Source organism: Porcisia hertigi, chromosome 15 (genome assembly GCF_017918235.1).
Source record: "Porcisia hertigi strain C119 chromosome 15, whole genome shotgun sequence".
Classification (NCBI taxonomy): domain Eukaryota; phylum Euglenozoa; class Kinetoplastea; order Trypanosomatida; family Trypanosomatidae; genus Porcisia; species Porcisia hertigi.
The window spans coordinates 593,664-617,985 of NC_090574.1; the positions used below are offsets into that span (position 1 = coordinate 593,664).

The 24,322-nt window shown below is 56.3% G+C and overlaps 5 protein-coding genes across 5 annotated transcripts; all 5 read right to left on the reverse strand.

Annotated features, from left to right (window-relative positions):
- Positions 1-1,008: 1,008 nt before the first annotated feature.
- Positions 1,009-1,389, reverse strand: JKF63_06178 (uncharacterized protein; the record flags this gene model as incomplete). Its single annotated transcript, XM_067902129.1, has 1 exon — positions 1,009-1,389. The coding sequence occupies one exon, from the start codon at positions 1,387-1,389 to the stop codon at positions 1,009-1,011; it is 381 nt and encodes a 126-aa protein (XP_067758476.1).
- Positions 1,390-4,180: 2,791 nt separating this feature from the next.
- On the reverse strand, positions 4,181-6,967 carry JKF63_06179 (uncharacterized protein; the record flags this gene model as incomplete). Its single annotated transcript, XM_067902130.1, has 1 exon — positions 4,181-6,967. One exon carries the CDS (start codon positions 6,965-6,967, stop codon positions 4,181-4,183), a length of 2,787 nt encoding a protein of 928 aa, XP_067758477.1.
- Positions 6,968-10,188: 3,221 nt separating this feature from the next.
- On the reverse strand, positions 10,189-12,963 carry JKF63_06180 (uncharacterized protein; the record flags this gene model as incomplete). The annotated part of the gene is made up of 1 exon (XM_067902131.1): positions 10,189-12,963. The coding sequence occupies one exon, from the start codon at positions 12,961-12,963 to the stop codon at positions 10,189-10,191; it is 2,775 nt and encodes a 924-aa protein (XP_067758478.1).
- Positions 12,964-15,843: 2,880 nt separating this feature from the next.
- Positions 15,844-18,618, reverse strand: JKF63_06181 (uncharacterized protein; the record flags this gene model as incomplete). Its single annotated transcript, XM_067902132.1, has 1 exon — positions 15,844-18,618. One exon carries the CDS (start codon positions 18,616-18,618, stop codon positions 15,844-15,846), a length of 2,775 nt encoding a protein of 924 aa, XP_067758479.1.
- A 2,869-nt stretch (positions 18,619-21,487) lies between these two features.
- Positions 21,488-24,286, reverse strand: JKF63_06182 (uncharacterized protein; the record flags this gene model as incomplete). Its single annotated transcript, XM_067902133.1, has 1 exon — positions 21,488-24,286. The coding sequence occupies one exon, from the start codon at positions 24,284-24,286 to the stop codon at positions 21,488-21,490; it is 2,799 nt and encodes a 932-aa protein (XP_067758480.1).
- Positions 24,287-24,322: the final 36 nt, after the last annotated feature.

Sequence of the window (24,322 nt, forward strand, 5' to 3'; positions counted from 1 at the left end):
GTAATTGGGGTCAATACACAAAAAGAGAAAAACGTTCTTCGGAAGACAGACACGGTCAGCGGCTGGCCTGGCAGGCCAAGTGCCACTGGGCCACCTTTTTTTTATCGGTTTAAGTGCTCTCTTGTGTATCGAATTAATTTTTGATCATAATTACGGGAAGGTAGACGAAAACGCCGCTTCAGACCCAAAGTGGGGGGCAGTGTGCTCACACACACACACACACACACTGATGAGACAAATACGTGTTGGCCAAACGTTCCTCTCGCTGTTAATGAAGAGGCACCAGTGTGTGTGTGTGTGTGTGGGGGGGCGTGGAGGAAGAGGGGGGGTCACTGCACCACTCAAAACAGCTGGTACCCATTCCACCCGCAGGCATACAGTGTCAGGCAAGAACCACGGAGAAACACAGACCCACACATATGCGAGGCATTGAAGAAAGTTCAGATACCTCCTTCCCAAAGCGAAGCATAAGAGGGCTAAGGAAATTTATTGGGCTGCCGCGGTTGCATTACGGTGTTTCTCTCCCCCTCCGATGCCACAGTGACTGTCAATCAACCCTTACCCCTCTTTTAATCCGCTTTGTAGAAGCATCATCGCCTCCCTCCCCCACCTCACACTATCGCCTTCAACACGAAGAACAAACCCCAAAATGTGGCGTGGGTCCCCCCACCCGATCCGCTACACTTGATGTGCACCGCCACCCTATTTTCAGGGGGGGGAAGGCGCACACCCACTTAGAACGTCAATTTTCTGGGCACTCGGTGAGACAACTAAGAATGAGTGACAGCCCCCATTTTTAGCTTCATTTGTATTAAAGGAAAAAACGCGTGTGTAAAATAGCCGGAAAAGAAGAGAAGAGAGAACAGCGGGAGAACTCAGAACGTGAAAAACGCCAAAGACGCTCAGCACATACACGCACGCACACACAGACACACACCACCCCCACCACCCCCCCTCCTCCTCTGCCCCCGACGCGCATGCGCACACGTACATGAAAGAGCAACCACGTTACAGCAGGCGCTCAATCTCGAGCTTCACCGCCTGCACCTTTGTCGCAACAGGGCTGTTTTCACCCTGAAGAATAGCCAGCGCCACAACATTGCGGGACACCTGTGACGCGCGGCCGAGCGCCGTTTTGGACGGCACAAAGACGTAAGGAACGTTCTTATCTTCGCACAGAAGGGGGAGATGCAGGAGGATCTCGATCGGGTTCGTGTCACCGGCCAACACGATCAAGTCCGCAATGCCGCGGTTCAGCGCCTTGGTGGCCTCGTTGGCGCCCTTTTTAACCATTTTGGCATTGCTGGACTCCTGCACGAGATCGAGGATGGTCTGGCTCAGGCGATCCGTCGCGAGGGGGAAAGCCTTTTCGCTGACTTCTCCAGTCATTTCTCTTGCTGCAGGTATATATATATTTTTTTTTAAGGGGGCGGTGGGTGTTGGGAATCGTTTATGTTGCTGTTGTGGAATCGAAGATGAATGTGTGTGTTTTTTATATCTAGGCTGCGACAACTACAACCGGGGAGCAGTGCAGATAGAGGTGTATTCGCGCGTGGAAAAGTGGTTGAGGTGCGAAGCGGCAGCATGTGTACGAACGCAAACGTTGCGCCGTTTGTCGAAGTAAGGCAGGAAATGGAGAGAGGCGGACAAAGTGCATACCGAGAGTTCGTGGCAAGTGAAAAAAGTCAAGCGGGGATGATGAGGGTTGAACACGTGCATTGAGCCAAGTGAAACAAGAGAAGGGAAACACACACACACACACAGCGACGAAGATGCACAGATATGGGTGACCCTTGGCGAGAGGACAATGAATTTGTTGTGTATCTCGAAGACACTTTTGAGCACCGGCTTTGAGCAGCAGCGCACAAAGAGTTCTTCCCTCATACTTCGCCCTCCTCCCCCACCCACACCCACCCACCCACCACGCGTGTTGTGAGTTTTACGTCGTCGTATCGCACGAGTGTCTCCCGCTGTCGAGGCGATCGCACACAGAGAGACTCCCTTCACACACATGCACACACGAAAATTACCAATAAAAAAGATGACTTATTTCACGTTGCAGACGTGGGTGGTCCTATCTGCAAGAGACACTGGGAGAGCCCTGAAGTCATCAGCGAAGTAAAGGGCGACCCCTCCTCAAAAGAAGCAACACCTGATTCCTTTCTCACCCAACAACTGCAGCAGTGAGAACCCCCAACCCCAACCCCCAAGGAAAGAAACGCCAGGTGCACCAAACGTGAGTGCGCCATTGTGTGTTCTACTTTGCTGTTATTCGCTTTGAACTGTCATACACTATATTCACATCCTTCTTTAGTAGGTGGCCGAGCGGTAATCCCTACCAAGACCTGATCGCACTCGCCCCTCAAACTCTTCGCAGTTTTATCTACACTACATAGTCTCGCACGAATCACCAATAGTTGTGTGTGTGTGTGTGTGTGTGTGTGTGTGTGCTGTGGCTTTTTAAAATCCAGGAACGCTTCGGCTTCCATCAACTCAGCACAGCCTCGCAGGGAGGCTTGCACACGGGGGGGGAAGAGAAAAGGGGAAGGGGCGGGGAGGGGGCGGCGGGCCGATCGCCAAAACTGTACATAGAATAGAGGGAGAGGGAAGGCCAAAGAATATCGGAAAATAAAGTCAATGAGCAAAATGAGGGAAAAGTGGGGAGAAGACACGACACGTGTGGAGAACGGACACGAAATGACGTGGACTTGTGCAGTCAAGAACAACCGCGACAAAAAGACGACAAGCGTGGGGGGGGGGGGATGGAGGGAGGGAGGGGGCAAAAACGAGCGTAGAAGGGGTAAACGTCGTTGGCAGGGTAGCGGTCTCGTTACGCGGCAGAGACAAAATTATAAGCCACAAACAGGCGCTTGCCCACTCTCGCTACGTGAGATGGAAACAGAGCCCGCGAGGTCGGCTACCTGCCTCCACCGAACGGCGAAAAAACATCGAGTCGGAAGGGGGGGGGGGCCAGCGGGGCAGGGCGGGGAGCGGGCGATGTGATGCGGAAAGAGACAACTGAAGACACGCAGCGGCTAGTACACGACACTCCGAGGCGTTCAGGACAGCGCACGCACGCACGCACCGACGCACACACACACATACACCTGCACAGACAAGCCAAAAAGCCCCTGGATTCCACTCATCCTATGGCAACAGGGTCATATACGCAACAGACCCTTCACCACCGCAAGCGGGGGCGGCAAGGGCGAGAGAGAATAGAGCAGCACTGGATACACATCGGAAGAAATCTGCACCGCCTATACGGCGAGACACAGTATTCACCATCCGACTCCTCCCCTCCCCCTCTTTGAACTGCCCTCATGTTTCCCCGTGGGAAACAATATAAGAGGAGCGCGAGACGATGAGAGAACGAGGAAGAAATGGTGGGGAAGAGGGGGAGGGATCTGTGTGGCTAACGTGATGTCAGACAAATGGAATCGGAAACGAAAACGTACCTGTCACGCCTTCTTCAGGCTGTGGTGCCGGCGGAGACACACGCATATGGTTTACGTTTTGCTTTTCCGGGGCAAATAAACTCCAGCGGGGGGGTGGGGGGGGGAAGGGGGATCGACACGACCCAGGCAAGGAATAAATGATTTACATTGCATAACAGCGAGAATCTAAAAAAAAAACATAAGAGAGTGAGAGGCACACAACCACGCGAAGCATGTGAACGAATGGTGAAGAAGGGGAAAGCATACACCGACACCAAAAACCAAAAGAAAACACACGAGAAAGAAGCCTCTGAATCAAAGCAGATCTCGTGAGAGTACAGGGAGAAAGCCAGCAGTGCGCTTGGTATCCTCAAGACCAACCGGCACCATCATATATATTCATCATCTACGGAGCTAAGAGCCTAGTGAGTACCGTCGGGTCGACACATCAGCCCTGCCCGGGTTACGCTCCACTGAACACGCACACAGATTCTTCTGGAACCCGTTTCCGCCAAGGACACCCCTTCCGTTCCCCTACCGCCATCACCTACGCTGCTGTCCCGCTCCCGTGCACCCGTGTCACACTGTCGGAAGTATGCAGCGTTGAAAAACATGAAAAAAAAATCGGAAAGACAACACCAAGGAAATCTCCCGTGCATACATACACAGAGACATGCGGCCCTTCTCGCACAACTATAAGAACCCCGCCCGCCGCAAGTCCTACAACGGACCTCTGTACGTCCTCATGTCAGACCACTAGGCAAGTCTCTGTTACCATCGAGGATGGCTTGCCATCGCGCACGGTTGGTGTCCACCGCGTCAGCACACCACTGCATGCCATGAAGCAAATCGCCCACGATGCCCTTAAAGAACTTCCCAGCCACAAAGTCAATGAAGCCGATCTGCCCACGCGCCAGCTCGTTGTTCTTCGAGCGGTCAAACATCGGCAGCACCTCCACGCCCTTCTCCTTCTCCATGTCACCCTGGCAATAGAACTCCTCCGTTACTGCCATCGCCCACATGCGCGACATCTCAAACGGCTTCGTTACATTTGACACGTCACCGGCCTTGATCAGTGTCTCTAGCAGCATGAGACGGTGTCGCTCCTGCTGCTTATCGAACCCGCTCTCAACCACCTCTTTGAAGTGCTTTACCTCATCACCGTGCTTCGCCATATCGGTGGCCAACACACAGTCAATCAGCGCGCGGTACGCGAACGTGACGTCAGCCTCGCTCAAGCCCTCGAACACGTCCGCTGCGGGGTCAGATAGAATCTCGATGGCAAGGTTGCAGTGGTGCACCTCCAACACGGAGTTATTCCCGCTTGCGCTGGACAAGATACCTAGCGGCGAGTCCGTCTTCAAGTAGAAGCTGTTGTTCACACCCATGTGGTCAAGGTCGTGCACCAGTGCAGTCACCAGCAGCACGTAGCACTCCAGCTCCGTCAGGAGCTCCGACGCCTTGCCCGCGTACAGGTATGTGTGCAATGTCTGGCACACATCCACGACGTGGTAGAAGTTGTGGTACGGCACGTGGCGGTACCTGCGGCGGCACTGCAAGATGAAGTTCAGCAGCGTCTGCTCTTGGCAGCCGAACTTCTCTGGCAGACCGGTGTCCCACAAAAGATTGTACGCAACAGCGGCGGCCGCATCCATGGGTCTGTCGTACTTCTCGCGAACCTCGAACAGATTGAACTCCGGCGAAGTGAAGTCGTATGCGCCCCCGAAGTCAATCGACGTCACCGCCTCACGTTCCGCTGCCGTCACCTCGACCAACAGACTCTTAGGAGGACGCTGGGCAGCTAAACTGCTTCGATGCAGACCCAAAGCCATCGCCTCCTGGCCTGCCTTGATGGCGAACTGCAGCAGATGGCTGTTGTTGATCGAGATACCGGCAAACAGAGAGAACACCCTGAAGGTCTCTTGATCTGCGCGAGTGAAGCAGGTCACGCCACCGTTTTCGCTGAGTTTGTTAACAAGCTGCACTACGGCAAGCACCTCGCCATCCAGCATGATCGGCTCGCACAGAATCGATTGCGTGCGGTAGCCCAGCTGCCGGTCCACAGCCCTGTTGAAGCGAGAGTCAGCGTACGCGTCCTTGATATTCTCGCTGACGCCAGACTCAGCAACGGCGCCGGCTATACCGCGCCCGCAAGGGAACCGAATCTCACTCGCGCTGTCCGCCACCTTGCTGTACAACTCGTTCCGCTCCTTATCCAGCAAAAACATCGACAATCGGTCCGCGCTCAGCAGCTTCTTCGCGCCATGCAGCACGTGCAGCACTATGCTGTCCACATCGCGAATGTCCGTGTTCGCAAGCAGCGTCACAACGTCCAGGATCGCGTCGCCCTTCTTCTTTTCCTCCAGCAGTGTCTCATTGATGCGGCAGTTGCGCAACGACGCAGCAGCAAACATTGAGAAGGTCTTGAATAGCTCCTCGTCACGCTGTCCAAACACGCGCGGCAGCCGCTGCCCACTCTGCGTCACAATGTCCAGCTTGTTGATCAGCTGCGCAACGGCAACGATCGTGCCCTCGAACACGATCGGCAGGCACAGGATTGTGCGCGTGTGGTAGCCAGTCACCTTGTCCACAGACCGGTTGAACCGGTCATCCTCGTACGCGTTGGGGATATTCACCACCGCGCCGGACTGCGCAACGTAGCCCGCGATTCCCGTTCCGGCAGGCACCACCACAACGTTGCCGTCCTCAAAGTGGGCCTCCAAGCTTCCGTCCGCCTTTACCAGAAAGATACTGCACCGGTCGCTCTCCGTCAGCATCTTCGCTGTGTTGATGATCGACTGTACCAGCACCGACTCCTCCAGCGTGTCACGAGCAAGCCGCGTCGCCATACTCACCATGGCCTCCGCCTTCTGCGTCTCCCACCGCATCTCCTCGAAAGAGATTGAGCTCTGTAGCGTGAGCGCCGCCACTTGGAGGGCGTATCCGAAAAAAGACGTGCTTAGCTGCACCGCAGTGCCCTCCACCTCGATGCAGCCAACAACAAGGCTGTTGTGACACAGGGGAACGTAGACGGAGCTGGAGGCGGTCACCGTCGTCTGTGTCTGCACACACCTGCCGATGACGGTTGATGCGTTCATGGGAACAACAGTGGCGTGAACTGGATCGCACAGCACCGCGTCGTTTGTGTTCACATAGTACGTGCGCACCGGACAACCCACCACTTTAGAGAGCTCATCGTTGATGGAGGCAACGATCTTCGCAGGGGTGTGTGGAAAGGTCAAGCAGCGCTGCAACAGTCGAGCATACTCATGCAGTCCCGAATCTGTCGATAAACTTCGAGACGCACGCACTGGACTTGGAGTATCTGCTGAACTCCCATGCAGGGCAGACACACGCCGCTCTACATTGGCGAAGGCGGCGATCTCCCTCTCGGTGAGCCGCACCCCACAGCGCGTGTAGCGACTCAGTATGGAATCGCACAGCGCAAGTGCCTCGAGGAAATGATCGCTACCGCTTCGGTAGACGCCTGCATCAATCACAGATGGTCTCATCCCCATGAAAAATGACATGACTTACACTGGCGCCTCGCCGCACCTCGCTGTGGAGCGTTGAGCGCGCGTACAACCCCAGCTTCAAGTGAGCTCACTGTACACGTGTACAGAAACAGCTCCCCCTCCCCCCCTCTTGTGGTCTTTGCTAGCGCGACTGTGTGAAGCTCCAAATATATATATATATATATATATACATACGCAACGAGCCGGTGGCGAGAACAGCTCGTGAGGCCCAACAAGGATACGGTGGAGCTGGAGGACTTGAGTTGGCTCTGACACGCACAAGCATACACTCGCGGACGTAAGCAAGCACGCAGGCACGGGCAGGCAGTATTGAGTCTAAATTCTTCTCCCATGGAGGCACGTTCAGATTTGCGAAAAGCGGCGAGAGAGGAGGTGGTGGACATGAAGTAGTCATCAAGAGGAATCAAACTGAGGGCAAAACAAACGCATAGAGAAGGCAAGCACACATGAAAGCAGTCGCTGCACAAACGCGGCTCACTCGCCTGACAAACGCAGCTGGTCTCCCTCTCACGGATATTCCGTCACCGCATTCCACACAAGGCGGCTTCTATATGCCCTCACAATACCTGGTGACCTCACGTAAAAGAACGACGGAGTGGGGTAGCACACGCTGGGCAGCAGTGGTCGGCTTTATTACTTTCTCCAGCACGTCAGGATAATATACAAGGGTGTCCGAGATGGTGCACCCGCCCACCAGAAGAGGCGCGTGCGCGGGACGCGGAAGTGCAAAAAGCGGGTTGTGAGTGGCCTGCGTTGCTCGAAGAGGCAAGAAGAACGAAGGAGGGAGCGAGCCAAGGCAGCACGCGGAGAGGGTGGCGGGGTGTAGTTTGAACCAACGAAGCGTCCATGGGCGCAAAGGGTGAAAGCGAGCATACACCGTTTCTATTTCCCAACATACCACCCGGCCACGAACAAGTCCACACGTATACGCATACACCCACACTTCGCCTATAGCCCCTGGAGTCATGACTACCCCCGGGCCGTAGAGGACAAAGCATCTCCGACGTCGAGTCGGGGCATGCGCCTAGCGGGATTCTCTTGTCATTCTCATCCTCGCTCCAGAGACGTGGTGCGCGATCAGTGGCAGGTACGCTTTGGGGTATACGGCATACCTTCATGCACACAGACCGCGCCCAGGGTCATGCTCGAGGGCGGAAGTGATGGCGGCCTCCCAAGCAGAGAGTCATCTAGGTGCATGCCGGATGCCCTCAAGGAGGGGGGAAGCTAGCCACCCCTCAGAACAGGGACCTTCCCAGACCCTGCACTCGACCAGTTTGAGATGCAACTCCCGCAGTCGCTTCAGTTCCCGGCGCTCTGTCATATATGCTGTGAAGACTCCGATATGAGGAGTCTGCAGAGCTCGATGACATCATTCGGGCTGACTCTCGTCCTGCTTCTGGCATCTGTGCCTACATCAGCCCATCCGGTCGGATGTAAGAGGTGCCCCGGGCACCGCACATAAGTGCACACCCACGGAGCCCGGATTGGCGTGGCTTTCCTCTGGCCTTGTTCATGCATCGTTGTACCCCTCTCTGACCTCTGAATTCCCGGTTTGGATGCGATACATCATGCCAGCTATGCTTGACAGCCCATGCACGCATAGTGATCGCACGCCTGCATATCGGGGTCCGCACCAGGAGAGCGCTGTTGTCGGAGGCGGGGAGCACTACACCCTCTTATAAAAGCGAGGTCCTAGGAACCGTCAAGGGCCACCAGAAAACCCCTAAAAAACAAAGAAAAAAAGACCAACATCAGGTGGAAGAGAGAAACAAGGAAAACACACACGAAGACGAAAAGACAGACAGACAAGGGGGAGGGGAAGAGCAGCGAGAGGGAGGGAGGCAAGAGACACGTATAATGAGAAAAGCGCGTGAAAATTAGGGGGAAGAGAAGTGTCGGTGAGGAGGGGGGTTCCCCGGCGTGTTCATCACACACACACACACACACACATCATCAGTGACACACCGCACACCACCCCCAGAGCAGCTACAGGCCCACCACGTGGTGCGAACCAACGGCACACACACGTTGTAGTGATAATCGACTCATTCATATGAGCGCAGCCTCTGCCTCGACCACCACCCACCTCTGCTTACAGGTCACTCCGCAGCCGCCCCATAGTGCGTGCCACCACTTGATACGCCCCCACTTCCGAGGGCCGTCGCCTTCCCCGATCAAGAGGTTGGGATAGCCGGGTGAGATCCGTTCGAAACACGCAGACACGGTGCCCATCATGCAAATAGTGCAGACGCCTTCATTGTCACAGGCTACACACACACACACACACACACACACACCGCCATCCACGGTCTGGCTGCCGACACCCGTACCGAGAAATCACTCTGACCACCTCACGTTGCAGGAGCTCGGAACCCTTTCACTCCAGAAAGCGGTTCAGCACTGACAGAGCTATAGGGGGCTGGTTGGCTTCACCACAAAGCAGTTAGTACGCTCTTGATACCCCCCACGCTGAGCTTCACCCCCCGCCCCCTCTCTCCACCAGAGCTACAGAGGGCATGGGGAGGCACATGATTAAATAAAAACAGCAGAAGGCAAACAGAGAAATGACATATCGGCAATGACAACAACAAGCGATTTGAAAGAAAGCATATGGGCAGAGAAGGAAAAGCGACAGCGAGAAGAAAGAACACAGAAGAGATACACAAAGAAAGGGTAAATGAAGAAGAAACCAGCAATGTACATGTTATATGCGCCGCCCACACAGCCACTCGAATGCGGCCGAAGCCTCACCGGGGGAGGGGGCGAAGAGGTGTTCTGCGTGGAGACGAAATGGACGGAGAAGCCCCTGCGAAAGGGGAAACGCGAAGAGCGAGGAAAGAAGGGAGATGACGGCGGGCGCCAAGAAACGAGAGTACGTGGAGAGGAAAACAAAGAACAACTGCAACAGCAGGCGTCGCGCAAGAGAGCCAAGGCAATCCACGATGTGTAGCAAGACACGCACGACCATACCAACCACCGTGCCAGTTGGTGGGTATAGAGACGGGGATGGGTGAAAATGAGAGCCCGCGGCACATATGTGAACGAGACGAGCAGAGACTAGCTGCGCAGGAGTGAAGAGGACCCCCCCTTCCACGATGCCCCCATTGAGGAGGGCAGACCACGAGAAACTCCTCACAACGCATTCACCGTGCGCGCCCCCACACGCGCATCGAAGGAGCCACCGATACCAAGGCAGCGCCGCCTCATATCACACATTAGACGGACTGGCGGCGGCCATCGAGGACGGCTTGCCATCGCGCACGGTTGGTGTCCACCGCGTCAGCACACCACTGCATGCCATGAAGCAAATCGCCCACGATGCCCTTAAAGAACTTCCCAGCCACAAAGTCAATGAAGCCGATCTGCCCACGCGCCAGCTCGTTGTTCTTCGAGCGGTCAAACATCGGCAGCACCTCCACGCCCTTCTCCTTCTCCATGTCACCCTGGCAATAGAACTCCTCCGTTACTGCCATCGCCCACATGCGCGACATCTCAAACGGCTTCGTTACATTTGACACGTCACCGGCCTTGATCAGTGTCTCTAGCAGCGTGCGACGGTGTCGCTCCTGCTGCTTATCGAACCCGCTCTCAACCACCTCTTTGAAGCGCTTTACCTCATCACCGTGCTTCGCCATATCGGTGGCCAGCACACAGTCAATCAGCGCGCGGTACGCGAACGTGACGTCGGCCTCGCTCAAGCCCTCGAACACGTCCGCTGCGGGGTCAGATAGAATCTCGATGGCAAGGTTGCAGTGGTGCACCTCCAACACGGAGTTATTCCCGCTTGCGCTGGACAAGATACCTAGCGGCGAGTCTGTCTTCAAGTAGAAGCTGTTGTTCAGACCCATGTGGTCAAGGTCGTGCACCAGTGCAGTCACCAGCAGCACGTAGCACTCCAGCTCCGTCAGGAGCTCCGACGCCTTGCCCGCGTACAGGTATGTGTGCAATGTCTGGCACACATCCACGACGTGGTAGAAGTTGTGGTACGGCACGTGGCGGTACCTGCGGCGGCACTGCAAGATGAAGTTCAGCAGCGTCTGCTCTTGGCAGCCGAACTTCTCTGGCAGACCGGTGTCCCACAAAAGATTGTACGCAACAGCGGCGGCCGCATCCATGGGTCTGTCGTACTTCTCGCGAACCTCGAACAGATTGAACTCCGGCGAAGTGAAGTCGTATGCGCCCCCGAAGTCAATCGACGTCACCGCCTCACGTTCCGCTGCCGTCACCTCGACCAACAGACTCTTAGGAGGACGCTGGGCAGCTAAACTGTTTCGGCGCAGACCCAAAGCCATCGCCTCCTGGCCTGCCTTGATGGCGAACTGCAGCAGATGGCTGTTGTTGATCGAGATACCGGCAAACAGAGAGAACACCCTGAAGGTCTCTTGATCTGCGCGAGTGAAGCAGGTCACACCACCGTTTTCGCTGAGTTTGTTAACAAGCTGCACTACGGCAAGCACCTCGCCATCCAGCATGATCGGCTCGCACAGAATCGATTGCGTGCGGTAGCCCAGCTGCCGGTCCACAGCCCTGTTGAAGCGAGAGTCAGCGTACGCGTCCTTGATATTCTCGCTGACACCAGACACGGCAACGGCGCCGGCTATACCGCGCCCGCAAGGGAACCGAATCTCACTCGCGTTGTCCGCCACCTTGCTGTACAACTCGTTCCGCTCCTTATCCAGCAAAAACATCGACGATCGGTCCGCGCTCAGCAGCTTCTTCGCGCCATGCAGCACGTGCAGCACTATGCTGTCCACATCGCGAATGTCCGTGTTCGCAAGCAGCGTCACAACGTCCAGGATCGCGTCGCCCTTCTTCTTTTCCTCCAGCAGTGTCTCATTGATGCGGCAGTTGCGCAACGACGCAGCAGCAAACAATGAGAAGGTCTTGAATAGCTCCTCGTCACGCTGTCCGAACACGCGCGGCAGCCGCTGCCCACTCCGTGTCACAATGTCCAGCTTGTTGATCAGCTGCGCAACGGCAACGATCGTGCCCTCGAACACGATCGGCAGGCACAGGATTGTGCGCGTGTGGTAGCCAGTCACCTTGTCCACAGACCGGTTGAACCGGTCATCCTCGTACGCGTTGGGGATATTCACCACCGCGCCGGACTGCGCAACGTAGCCCGCGATTCCCGTTCCGGCAGGCAACACCACAACGTTGCCATCCTCAAAGTGGGCCTCCAAGCTTCCGTCCGCCTTTACCAGAAAGATACTGCAGCGGTCGCTCTCCGTCAGCATCTTCGCTGTGTTGATGATCGACTGCACCAGCACCGACTCCTCCAGCGTGTCACGAGCAAGCCGCGTCGCCATACTCACCATGGCCTCCGCCTTCTGCGTCTCCCACTGCAGTTCCTCAATAAAAGTGATGCTCTGTAGCGTGAGCGCCGCCACTTGGAGGGCGTATCCGAAAAAAGACGTGCCTATCTGCACCGCAGTGCCCTCCACTTCGATGCAGCCAACAACACGGCTGTTGTGACACAGGGGAACGTAGACGGAGCTGGAGGCGGTCACCGTCGTCTGTGTCTGCGCACACCTGCCGATGGCGGTTGATGCGTTCATGGGAACAACAGTGGCGTGAACTGGATCGCACAGCACCGCATCGTTTGTGTTCACATAGTATGTGCGCACCGGACAACCCACCACTTTAGAGAGCTCATCGTTGATGGAGGCAACGATATTCGCAGGGGTGTGTGGAAAGGTCAAGCAGCGCTGCAACAGTTGAGCATACTCATGCAGTCCCGAATCCGTCGATAAACTTCGAGACGCACGCACTGGACTTGGAGTATCTGCTGAACTCCCATTCAGGGCAGACACACGCCGCTCTACATTGGCGAAGGCGGCGACCTCCCTCTCGGTAAGCCGCACCCCACAGCGCTTGTAGCGACTCAGTATGGAATCGCACAGCGCAAGTGCCTCGAGGAAATGATCGCTACCGCTTCGGTAGACGCCTGCATCAATCACAGATGGTCTCATCGCCATGGAAAATGACATGACTTACACTGGCGCCTCGCCGCACCTCGCTGTGGAGCGTTGAGCGCGCGTACAACCCCAGCTTCAAGTGAGCTCACTGTACACGTGTACAGAAACAGCTCCCCCTCCCCCCCCTCTTGTGGTCTTTGCTAGCGCGACTGTGTGAAGCTCCAAATATATATATATACATACATACGCAACGAGCCGGTGGCGAGAACAGCTCGTGAGGCCCAACAAGGATACGGTGGAGCTGGAGGACTTGAGTTGGCTCTGACACGCACAAGCATACACTCGCGGACGTAAGCAAGCACGCAGGCACGGGCAGGCAGTATTGAGTCTAAATTCTTCTCCCATGGAGGCACGTTCAGATTTGCGAAAAGCGGCGAGAGAGGAGGTGGTGGACATGAAGTAGTCATCAAGAGGAATCAAACTGAGGGCAAAACAAACGCATAGAGAAGGCAAGCACACATGAAAGCAGTCGCTGCACAAACGCGGCTCACTCGCCTGACAAACGCAGCTGGTCTCCCTCTCACGGATATTCCGTCACCGCATTCCACACAAGGCGGCTTCTATATGCCCTCACAATACCTGGTGACCTCACGTAAAAGAACGACGGAGTGGGGTAGCACACGCTGGGCAGCAGTGGTCGGCTTTATTACTTTCTCCAGCACGTCAGGATAATATACAAGGGTGTCCGAGATGGTGCACCCGCCCACCAGAAGAGGCGCGTGCGCGGGACGCGGAAGTGCAAAAAGCGGGTTGTGAGTGGCCTGCGTTGCTCGAAGAGGCAAGAAGAACGAAGGAGGGAGCGAGCCAAGGCAGCACGCGGAGAGGGTGGCGGGGTGTAGTTTGAACCAACGAAGCGTCCATGGGCGCAAAGGGTGAAAGCGAGCATACACCGTTTCTATTTCCCAACATACCACCCGGCCACGAACAAGTCCACACGTATACGCATACACCCACACTTCGCCTATAGCCCCTGGAGTCATGACTACCCCCGGGCCGTAGAGGACAAAGCATCTCCGACGTCGAGTCGGGGCATGCGCCTAGCGGGATTCTCTTGTCATTCTCATCCTCGCTCCAGAGACGTGGTGCGCGATCAGTGGCAGGTACGCTTTGGGGTATACGGCATACCTTCATGCACACAGACTGCGCCCAGGGTCATGCTCGAGGGCGGAAGTGATGGCGGCCTCCCAAACAGAGAGCAGAGAGTCATCCAGGTGCATGCCGGATGCCCTCAAGGAGGGGGGAAGCTAGCCACCCCTCAGAACAGGGACCTTCCCAGACCCTGCACTCGACCAGTTTGAGATGCAACTCCCGCAGTCGCTTCAGTTCCCGGCGCTCTGTCATATATGCTGTGAAGACTCCGATATGAGGAGTCTGCAGAGCTCGATGACATCATTCGGGCTGACCCTCGTCCTGCTTCTGGCATCTGTGCCTACATCAGCCCATCCGGTCGGATGTAAGAGGTGCCCCGGGCACCGCACATAAGTGTACACCCACGGAGCCCGGATTGGCGTGGCTTTCCTCTGGCCTTGTTCATGCATCGTTGTACCCCTCTCTGACCTCTGAATTCCCGGTTTGGATGCGATACATCATGCCAGCTATGCTTGACAGCCCATGCACGCATAGTGATCGCACGTCTGCATATCGGGGTCCGCACCAGGAGAGCGCTGTTGTCGGAGGCGGGGAGCACTACACCCTCTTATAAAAGCGAGGTCCTAGGAACCCTCAAGGGCCACCAGAAAACCCCTAAAAAACAAAGAAAAAAAGACAATCGACATCAGGTGGAAGAGAGAAACAAGGAAAACACACACGAAGACGAAGAGACAGACAGACAAGGGGGAGGGGGAGGGAAGAGCAGCGGGAGGGAGGGAGGCAAGAGACACGTATAATGAGAAAAGCGCGTGAAAAGTAGGGGGAAGAGAAGTGTCGGTGAGGAGGGGGGTTCCTCAGCGTGTTCATCACACACACACACACACCGCCATCCACCGTCTGGCTGCCGACACTCGTACCGAGAAATCACTCTGACCACCTCACGTTGCAGGAGCTCGGAACCCTTTCACACCAGAAAGCGGTTCAGCACTGACAGAGCTATAGGGGGCTGGTTGGCTTCACCACAAAGCAGTTAGTACGCTCTTGATACCCCCCACGCTGAGCTTCACCCCCCGCCCCCTCTCTCCACCAGAGCTACAGAGGGCATGGGGAGGCACATGATTAAATAAAAACAGCAGAAGGCAAACAGAGAAATGACATATCGGCAATGACAACAACAAGCGATTTGAAAGAAAGCATATGGGCAGAGAAGGAAAAGCGACAGCAAGAAGACAGAACACAGAAGAGATACACAAAGAAAGGGTAAATGAAGAAGAAACCAGCAATGTACATGTTATATGCGCCGCCCACACAGCCACTCGAATGCGGCCGAAGCCTCACCGGGGGAGGGGGCGAAGAGGTGTTCTGCGTGGAGACGAAATGGACGGAGAAGCCCCTGCGAAAGGGGAAACGCGAAGAGCGAGGAAAGAAGGGAGATGACGGCGGGCGCCAAGAAACGAGAGTACGTGGAGAGGAAAACAAAGAACAACTGCAACAGCAGGCGTCGCGCAAGAGAGCCAAGGCAATCCACGATGTGTAGCAAGACACGCACGACCATACCAACCACCGTGCCAGTTGGTGGGTATAGAGACGGGGATGGGTGAAAATGAGAGCCCGCGGCACATATGTGAACGAGACGAGCAGAGACTAGCTGCGCAGGAGTGAAGAGGACCCCCCCCTTCCACGATGCCCCCATTGAGGAGGGCAGACCACGAGAAACTCCTCACAACACATTCACCGTGCGCGCCCCCACACGCGCATCGAAGGAGCCACCGATACCAAGGCAGCGCCGCCTCATATCACACATTAGACGGACTGGCGGCGGCCATCGAGGATGGCTTGCCATCGCGCACGGTTGGTGTCCACCGCGTCAGCACACCACTGCATGCCATGAAGCAAATCGCCCACGATGCCCTTAAAGAACTTCCCAGCCACAAAGTCAATGAAGCCGATCTGCCCACGCGCCAGCTCGTTGTTCTTCGAGCGGTCAAACATCGGCAGCACCTCCACGCCCTTCTCCTTCTCCATGTCACCCTGGCAATAGAACTCCTCCGTTACTGCCATCGCCCACATGCGCGACATCTCAAACGGCTTCGTTACATTTGACACGTCACCGGCCTTGATCAGTGTCTCTAGCAGCGTGCGACGGTGTCGCTCCTGCTGCTTATCGAACCCGCTCTCAACCACCTCTTTGAAGCGCTTTACCTCATCACCGTGCTTCGCCATATCGGTGGCCAGCACACAGTCAATCAGCGCGCGGTACGCGAACGTGACGTCGGCCTCGCTCAAGCCCTCGAACACGTCCGCTGCGGGGTCAGATAGAATCTCGATGGCAAGGTTGCAGTGGTGCACCTCCAACACGGAGTTATTCCCGCTTGCGCTGGACAAGATACCTAGCGGCGAGTCTGTCTTCAAGTAGAAGCTGTTGTTCAGACCCATGTGGTCAAGGTCGTGCACCAGTGCAGTCACCAGCAGCACGTAGCACTCCAGCTCCGTCAGGAGCTCCGACGCCTTGCCCGCGTACAGGTATGTGTGCAATGTCTGGCACACATCCACGACGTGGTAGAAGTTGTGGTACGGCACGTGGCGGTACCTGCGGCGGCACTGCAAGATGAAGTTCAGCAGCGTCTGCTCTTGGCAGCCGAACTTCTCTGGCAGACCGGTGTCCCACAAAAGCTTGTACGCAACAGCGGCGGCCGCATCCATGGGTCTGTCGTACTTCTCGCGAACCTCGAACAGATTGAACTCCGGCGAAGTGAAGTCGTATGCGCCCCCGAAGTCAATCGACGTCACCGCCTCACGTTCCGCTGCCGTCACCTCGACCAACGCACCCTTAGAAGAGCGATTCGCCGTCACACTGTTTCGGCGCAGACCCAAAGCCATCGCCTCCTGGCCTGCCTTGATGGCGAACTGCAGCAGATGGCTGTTGTTGATCGAGATACCGGCAAACAGAGAGAACACCCTGAAGGTCTCTTGATCTGCGCGAGTGAAGCAGGTCACGCCACCGTTTTCGCTGAGTTTGTTAACAAGCTGCACTACGGCAAGCACCTCGCCATCCAGCATGATCGGCTCGCACAGAATCGATTGCGTGCGGTAGCCCAGCTGCCGGTCCACAGCCCTGTTGAAGCGAGAGTCAGCGTACGCGTCCTTGATATTCTCGCTGACACCAGACACGGCAACGGCGCCGGCTATACCGCGCCCGCAAGGGAACCGAATCTCACTCGCGCTGTCCGCCACCTTGCTGTACAACTCGTTCCGCTCCTTATCCAGCAAAAACATCGACGATCGGTCCGCGCTCAGCAGCTTCTTCGCGCCATGCAGCACGTGCAGCACTATGCTGTCCACATCGCGAATGTCCGTGTTCGCAAGCAGCGTCACAACGTCCAGGATCGCGTCGCCCTTCTTCTTTTCCTCCAGCAGTGTCTCATTGATGCGGCAGTTGCGCAACGACGCAGCAGCAAACATTGAGAAGGTCCTGAATAGCTCCTCGTCACGCTGTCCAAACACGCGCGGCAGCCGCTGCCCACTCTGTGTCACAATGTCCAGCTTGTTGATCAGCTGCGCAACGGCAACGATCGTGCCCTCGAACACGATCGGCAGGCACAGGATTGTGCGCGTGTGGTAGCCAGTCACCTTGTCCACAGACCGGTTGAACCTGACATCCTCGTACGCGTTGGGAATATTCACCACCGCTCCGGACTCCGCAACGTAGCCCGCGATTCCCGTTCCGGCAGGCACCACCACAACGTTGCCGTCCTCAAAGTGGGCCTCCAAGCTTCCGTCCGCCTTTACCAGAAAGATACTGCACCGGTCGCTCTCCGTCAGCATCTTCGCTGTGTTGATGATCGACTGCACCAGCACCGACTCCTCCAGCGTGTCACGAGCAAGCCGCGTCGCCATACTCACCATGGCCTCCGCCTTCTGCGTCTCCCACCGCAGTTCCTCGATACAACTGACGTTCTGTAGCGTGAGCGCCGCCACTTGGAGGGCGTATCCGAAAAAAGACGTGCCTATCTGCACCGCAGTGCCCTCCACCTCGATGCAGCCAACAACACGGCCGTCATGACACAGGGGAACGTAGACGGAGCTGGAGGCGGTCACCGTCGTCTGTGTCTGCACACACCTGCCGATGACGGTTGATGCGTTCATGGGAACAACAGTGGCGTGAACTGGATCGCACAGCACCGCATCGTTTGTGTTCACATAGTACGTGCGCACCGGACAACCCACCACTTTAGAGAGCTCATCGTTGATGGAGGCAACGATCTTCGCAGGGGTGTGTGGAAAGGTCAAGCAGCGCTGCAACAGTCGAGCATACTCATGCAGTCCCGAATCCGGCGATAAACTTCGAGACGCACGCACTGGACTTGGAGTATCTGCTGAACTCCCATTCAGGGCAGACACACGCCGCTCTACATTGGCGAAGGCGGCGATCTCCCTCTCGGTAAGCCGCACCCCACAGCGCTTGTAGCGGCTCAGTATGGAATCGCACAGCGCAAGTGCCTCGAGGAGATGATCGCTACCGCTTCGGTAGACGCCTGCATCAATCACAGATGGTCTCATCGCCATGGAAAATGACATGACTTACACTGGCGCCTCGCCGCACCTCGCTGTGGAGCGTTGAGCGCGCGTACAACCCCAGCTTCAAGTGAGCTCACTGTACACGTGTACAGAAACAGCTCCCCCTCCCCCCCTCTTGTGGTCTTTGCTAGCGCGACTGTGTGAAGCTCCAAATATATATATATATATACATACGCAACGAGCCGGTGGCGAGAACAGCTCGTGAGGCCCAACAAGGATACGGTGGAGCTGGAGGACTTGAGTTGGCTCTGACACGCACAAGCATACACTCGCGGACGTAAGCAAGCACGCAGGCACGGGCAGGCAGTATTGAGTCTAAATTCTTCTCCCATGGAGGCACGTTCAGATTTGGGAAAAGCGGCGAGAGAGGAGGTGGTGAACATGAAGTAGTCATCAAGAGGAATCAAACTGAGGGCAAAACAAACGCATAGAGAAGGCAAGCACACATGAAAGCAGTCGCTGCACAAACGCGGCTCACTCGCCTGACAAACGCAGCTGGTCTCCCTCTCACGGATATTCCGTCACCGCATTCCACACAAGGCGGCTTCTATATGCCCTCACAATACCTGGTGACCTCACGTAAAAGAGCGACGGAGTGGGGTAGCACACGCTGGGCAGCAGTGGTCGGCTTTATTACTTTCTCCAGCACGTCAGGATAATATACAAGGGTGTCCGAGATGGTGCACCCGCCCACCAGAAGAGGCGCATGCGCGGGACGCGGAAGTGCAAAAAGCGGGTTGTGAGTGGCCTGCGTTGCTCGAAGAGGCAAGAAGAACGAAGGAGGGAGCGAGCCAAGGCAGCACGCGGAGAGGGTGGCGGGGTGTAGTTTGAACCAACGAAGCGTCCATGGGCGCAAAGGGTGAAAGCGAGCATACACCGTTTCTATTTCCCAACATACCACCCGGCCACGAACAAGTCCACACGTATACGCATACACCCACACTTCGCCTATAGCCCCTGGAGTCATGACTACCCCCGGGCCGTAGAGGACAGAGCATCTCCGACGTCGAGTCGGGGCATGCGCCTAGCGGGATTCTCTTGTCATTTTCATCCTCGCTCCAGAGACGTGGTGCGCGATCAGTGGCAGGTACGCTTTGGGGTATACGGCATACCTTCATGCACACAGACCGCGCCCAGGGTCATGCTCGAGGGCGGAAGTGATGGCGGCCTCCCAAGCAGAGAGTCATCTAGGTGCATGCCGGATGCCCTCAAGGAGGGGGGAAGCTAGCCACCCCTCAGATCAGGGACCTTCCCAGACCCTGCACTCGACCAGTTTGAGATGCAATTCCCGCAGTCGCTTCAGTTCCCGGCGCTCTGTCATATATGCTGTGAAGACTCCGATATGAGGAGTCTGCAGAGCTCGATGACATCATTCGGGCTGACCCTCGTCCTGCTTCTGGCATCTGTGCCTACATCAGCCCATCCGGTCGGATGTAAGAGGTGCCCCGGGCACCGCACATAAGTGCACACCCACGGAGCCCGGATTGGCGTGGCTTTCCTCTGGCCTTGTTCATGCATCGTTGTACCCCTCTCTGACCTCTGAATTCCCGGTTTGGATGCGATACATCATGCCAGCTATGCTTGACAGCCCATGCACGCATAGTGATCGCACGCCTGCATATCGGGGTCCGCACCAGGAGAGCGCTGTTGTCGGAGGCGGGGAGCACTACACCCTCTTATAAAAGCGAGGTCCTAGGAACCGTCAAGGGCCACCAGAAAACCCCTAAAAAACAAAGAAAAAAAGACAATCGACATCAGGTGGAAGAGAGAAACAAGGAAAACACACACGAAGACGAAGAGACAGACAGACAAGGGGGAGGGGGAGGGAAGAGCAGCGGGAGGGAGGGAGGCAAGAGACACGTATAATGAGAAAAGCGCGTGAAAAGTAGGGGGAAGAGAAGTGTCGGTGAGGAGGGGGGTTCCTCAGCGTGTTCATCACACACACACACACACCGCCATCCACCGTCTGGCTGCCGACACTCGTACCGAGAAATCACTCTGACCACCTCACGTTGCAGGAGCTCGGAACCCTTTCACACCAGAAAGCGGTTCAGCACTGACAGAGCTATAGGGGGCTGGTTGGCTTCACCACAAAGCAGTTAGTACGCTCTTGATACCCCCCACGCTGAGCTTCACCCCCCCGCCCCCTCTCTCCACCAGAGCTACAGAGGGCATGGGGAGGCACATGATTAAATAAAAACAGCAGAAGGCAAACAGAGAAATGACATATCGGCAATGACAACAACAAGCGATTTGAAAGAAAGCATATGGGCAGAGAAGGAAAAGCGACAGCGAGAAGAAAGAACACAGAAGAGATACACAAAGAAAGGGTAAATGAAGAAGAAACCAGCAATGTACATGTTATATGCGCCGCCCACACAGCCACTCGAATGCGGCCGAAGCCTCACCGGGGGGGGGGGCGAAGAGGTGTTCTGCGTGGAGACGAAATGGACGGAGAAGCCCCTGCGAAAGGGAAACGCGAAGAGCGAGGAAAGAAGGGAGATGACGGCGGGCGCCAAGAAACGAGAGTACGTGGAGAGGAAAACAAAGAACAACTGCAACAGCAGGCGTCGCGCAAGAGAGCCAAGGCAATCCACGATGTGTAGCAAGACACGCACGACCATACCAACCACCGTGCCAGTTGGTGGGTATAGAGACGGGGATGGGTGAAAATGAGAGCCCGCGGCACATATGTGAACGAGACGAGCAGAGACTAGCTGCGCAGGAGTGAAGAGGACCCCCTTCCACGATGCCCCCATTGAGGAGGGCAGACCACGAGAAACTCCTCACAACACATTCACCGTGCGCGCCCCCACACGCGCATCGAAGGAGCCACCGATACCAAGGCAGCGCCGCCTCATATCACACATTAGACGGACTGGCGGCGGCCATCGAGGATGGCTTGCCATCGCGCACGGTTGGTGTCCACCGCGTCAGCACACCACTGCATGCCATGAAGCAAATCGCCCACGATGCCCTTAAAGAACTTCCCAGCCACAAAGTCAATGAAGCCGATCTGCCCACGCGCCAGCTCGTTGTTCTTCGAGCGGTCAAACATCGGCAGCACCTCCACGCCCTTCTCCTTCTCCATGTCACCCTGGCAATAGAACTCCTCCGTTACTGCCATCGCCCACATGCGCGACATCTCAAACGGCTTCGTTACATTTGACACGTCACCGGCCTTGATCAGTGTCTCTAGCAGCATGCGACGGTGTCGCTCCTGCTGCTTATCGAACCCGCTCTCAACCACCTCTTTGAAGCGCTTTACCTCATCACCGTGCTTCGCCATATCGGTGGCCAGCACACAGTCAATCAGCGCGCGGTACGCGAACGTGACGTCGGCCTCGCTCAAGCCCTCGAACACGTCCGCTGTGGGGTCAGATAGAATCTCGATGGCAAGGTTGCAGTGGTGCACCTCCAACACGGAGTTATTCCCGCTTGCGCTGGACAAGATACCTAGCGGCGAGTCTGTCTTCAAGTAGAAGCTGTTGTTCAGACCCATGTGGTCAAGGTCGTGCACCAGTGCGGTCACCAGCAGCACGTAGCACTCCAGCTCCGTCAGGAGCTCCGACGCCTTGCCCGCGTACAGGTATGTGTGCAATGTCTGGCACACATCCACGACGTGGTAGAAGTTGTGGTACGGCACGTGGCGGTACCTGCGGCGGCACTGCAAGATGAAGTTCAGCAGCGTCTGCTCTTGGCAGCCGAACTTCTCTGGCAGACCGGTGTCCCACAAAAGCTTGTACGCAACAGCGGCGGCCGCATCCATGGGTCTGTCGTACTTCTCGCGAACCTCGAACAGATTGAACTCCGGCGAAGTGAAGTCGTATGCGCCCCCGAAGTCAATCGACGTCACCGCCTCACGTTCCGCTGCCGTCACCTCGACCAACGCACCCTTAGAAGAGCGATTCGCCGTCACACTGTTTCGGCGCAGACCCAAAGCCATCGCCTCCTGGCCTGCCTTGATGGCGAACTGCAGCAGATGGCTGTTGTTGATCGAGATACCGGCAAACAGAGAGAACACCCTGAAGGTCTCTTGATCTGCGCGAGTGAAGCAGGTCACGCCACCGTTTTCGCTGAGTTTGTTAACAAGCTGCACTACGGCAAGCACCTCGCCATCCAGCATGATCGGCTCGCACAGAATCGATTGTGTGCGGTAGCCCAGCTGCCGGTCCACAGCCCTGTTGAAGCGAGAGTCAGCGTACGCGTCCTTGATATTCTCGCTGACGCCAGACTCGGCAACGGTGCCGGCTATACCGCGCCCGCAAGGGAACCGAATCTCACTCGCGCTGTCCGCCACCTTGCTGTACAACTCGTTCCGCTCCTTATCCAGCAAAAACATCGACGATCGGTCCGCGCTCAGCAGCTTCTTCGCGCCATGCAGCACGTGCAGCACTATGCTGTCCACATCGCGAATGTCCGTGTTCGCAAGCAGCGTCACAACGTCCAGGATCGCGTCGCCCTTCTTCTTTTCCTCCAGCAGTGTCTCATTGATGCGGCAGTTGCGCAACGACGCAGCAGCAAACAATGAGAAGGTCTTGAATAGCTCCTCGTCACGCTGTCCGAACACGCGCGGCAGCCGCTGCCCACTCCGCGTCACAATGTCCAGCTTGTTGATCAGCTGCGCAACGGCAACGATCGTGCCCTCGAACACGATCGGCAGGCACAGGATTGTGCGCGTGTGGTAGCCAGTCACCTTGTCCACAGACCGGTTGAACCGGTCATCCTCGTACGCGTTGGGAATATTCACCACCGCTCCGGACTCCGCAACGTAGCCCGCGATTCCCGTTCCGGCAGGCACCACCACAACGTTGCCGTCCTCAAAGTGGGCCTCCAAGCTTCCGTCCGCCTTTACCAGAAAGATACTGCACCGGTCGCTCTCCGTCAGCATCTTCGCTGTGTTGATGATCGACTGCACCAGCACCGACTCCTCCAGCGTGTCACGAGCAAGCCGCGCCGCCATACTCACCATGGCCTCCGCCTTTTTAGCCTCAGCCTCTTTGATGCATAGGTTGATGCTGTTATGGGTAGTGACACTGACAGCACTGAGAATGCGCTGGAAAATATTGTGGTTTCTCGGGATGCGGCTACCCGGAGCCTCGACGCACCCAACTAACTCGGACTGATACCTGAGTGGTATGTATAAGGTATTTGCAATGGTGAGCATGTGGAGACCCTGTGCCGCCTTTCCCAACGGCGTGCTGTCATCCAGCGGAGCGGCGACGTCGTTTACGGGGTCCCAAAGTATATTGTCGTTGGTATTGAAGATGTACGTGTGGATAGTGCTGGACTCAATGACAGAGGCCAGGCGGTTATTCATGGCTGCAAAGAGCTCATTCAAACCCTTGGTGCAGTCGCAGCACTCCTGCAAGAACTCGGTGAGGTCGTCGGATGCTTGGTACGGAATTGTATCCGCACCTGCGAGGGAGTCAAGAAAGTTTTGAGTTGTTGACTGAAGCAAAGTCGTTTCATTCACGACACATCCTGGGGCGGTACATTGGAGTTCGGTGAGGAGCGCCTGAATCGCTTTCACCTCCATGGCGGAGAACTCGGTGCCGGTCCGCCGGTAGCGCGCCAAGATCGTTTGACATAGCGCCAACGCTTCGCATAGGTGTCCGGAACCACTTGCGTTGCGGGGAGCAGCAAATGAGTTGAGCTGTTGATACATCGCAGTTCTACGAAGCCGTCGGCCGATGGAAATGTA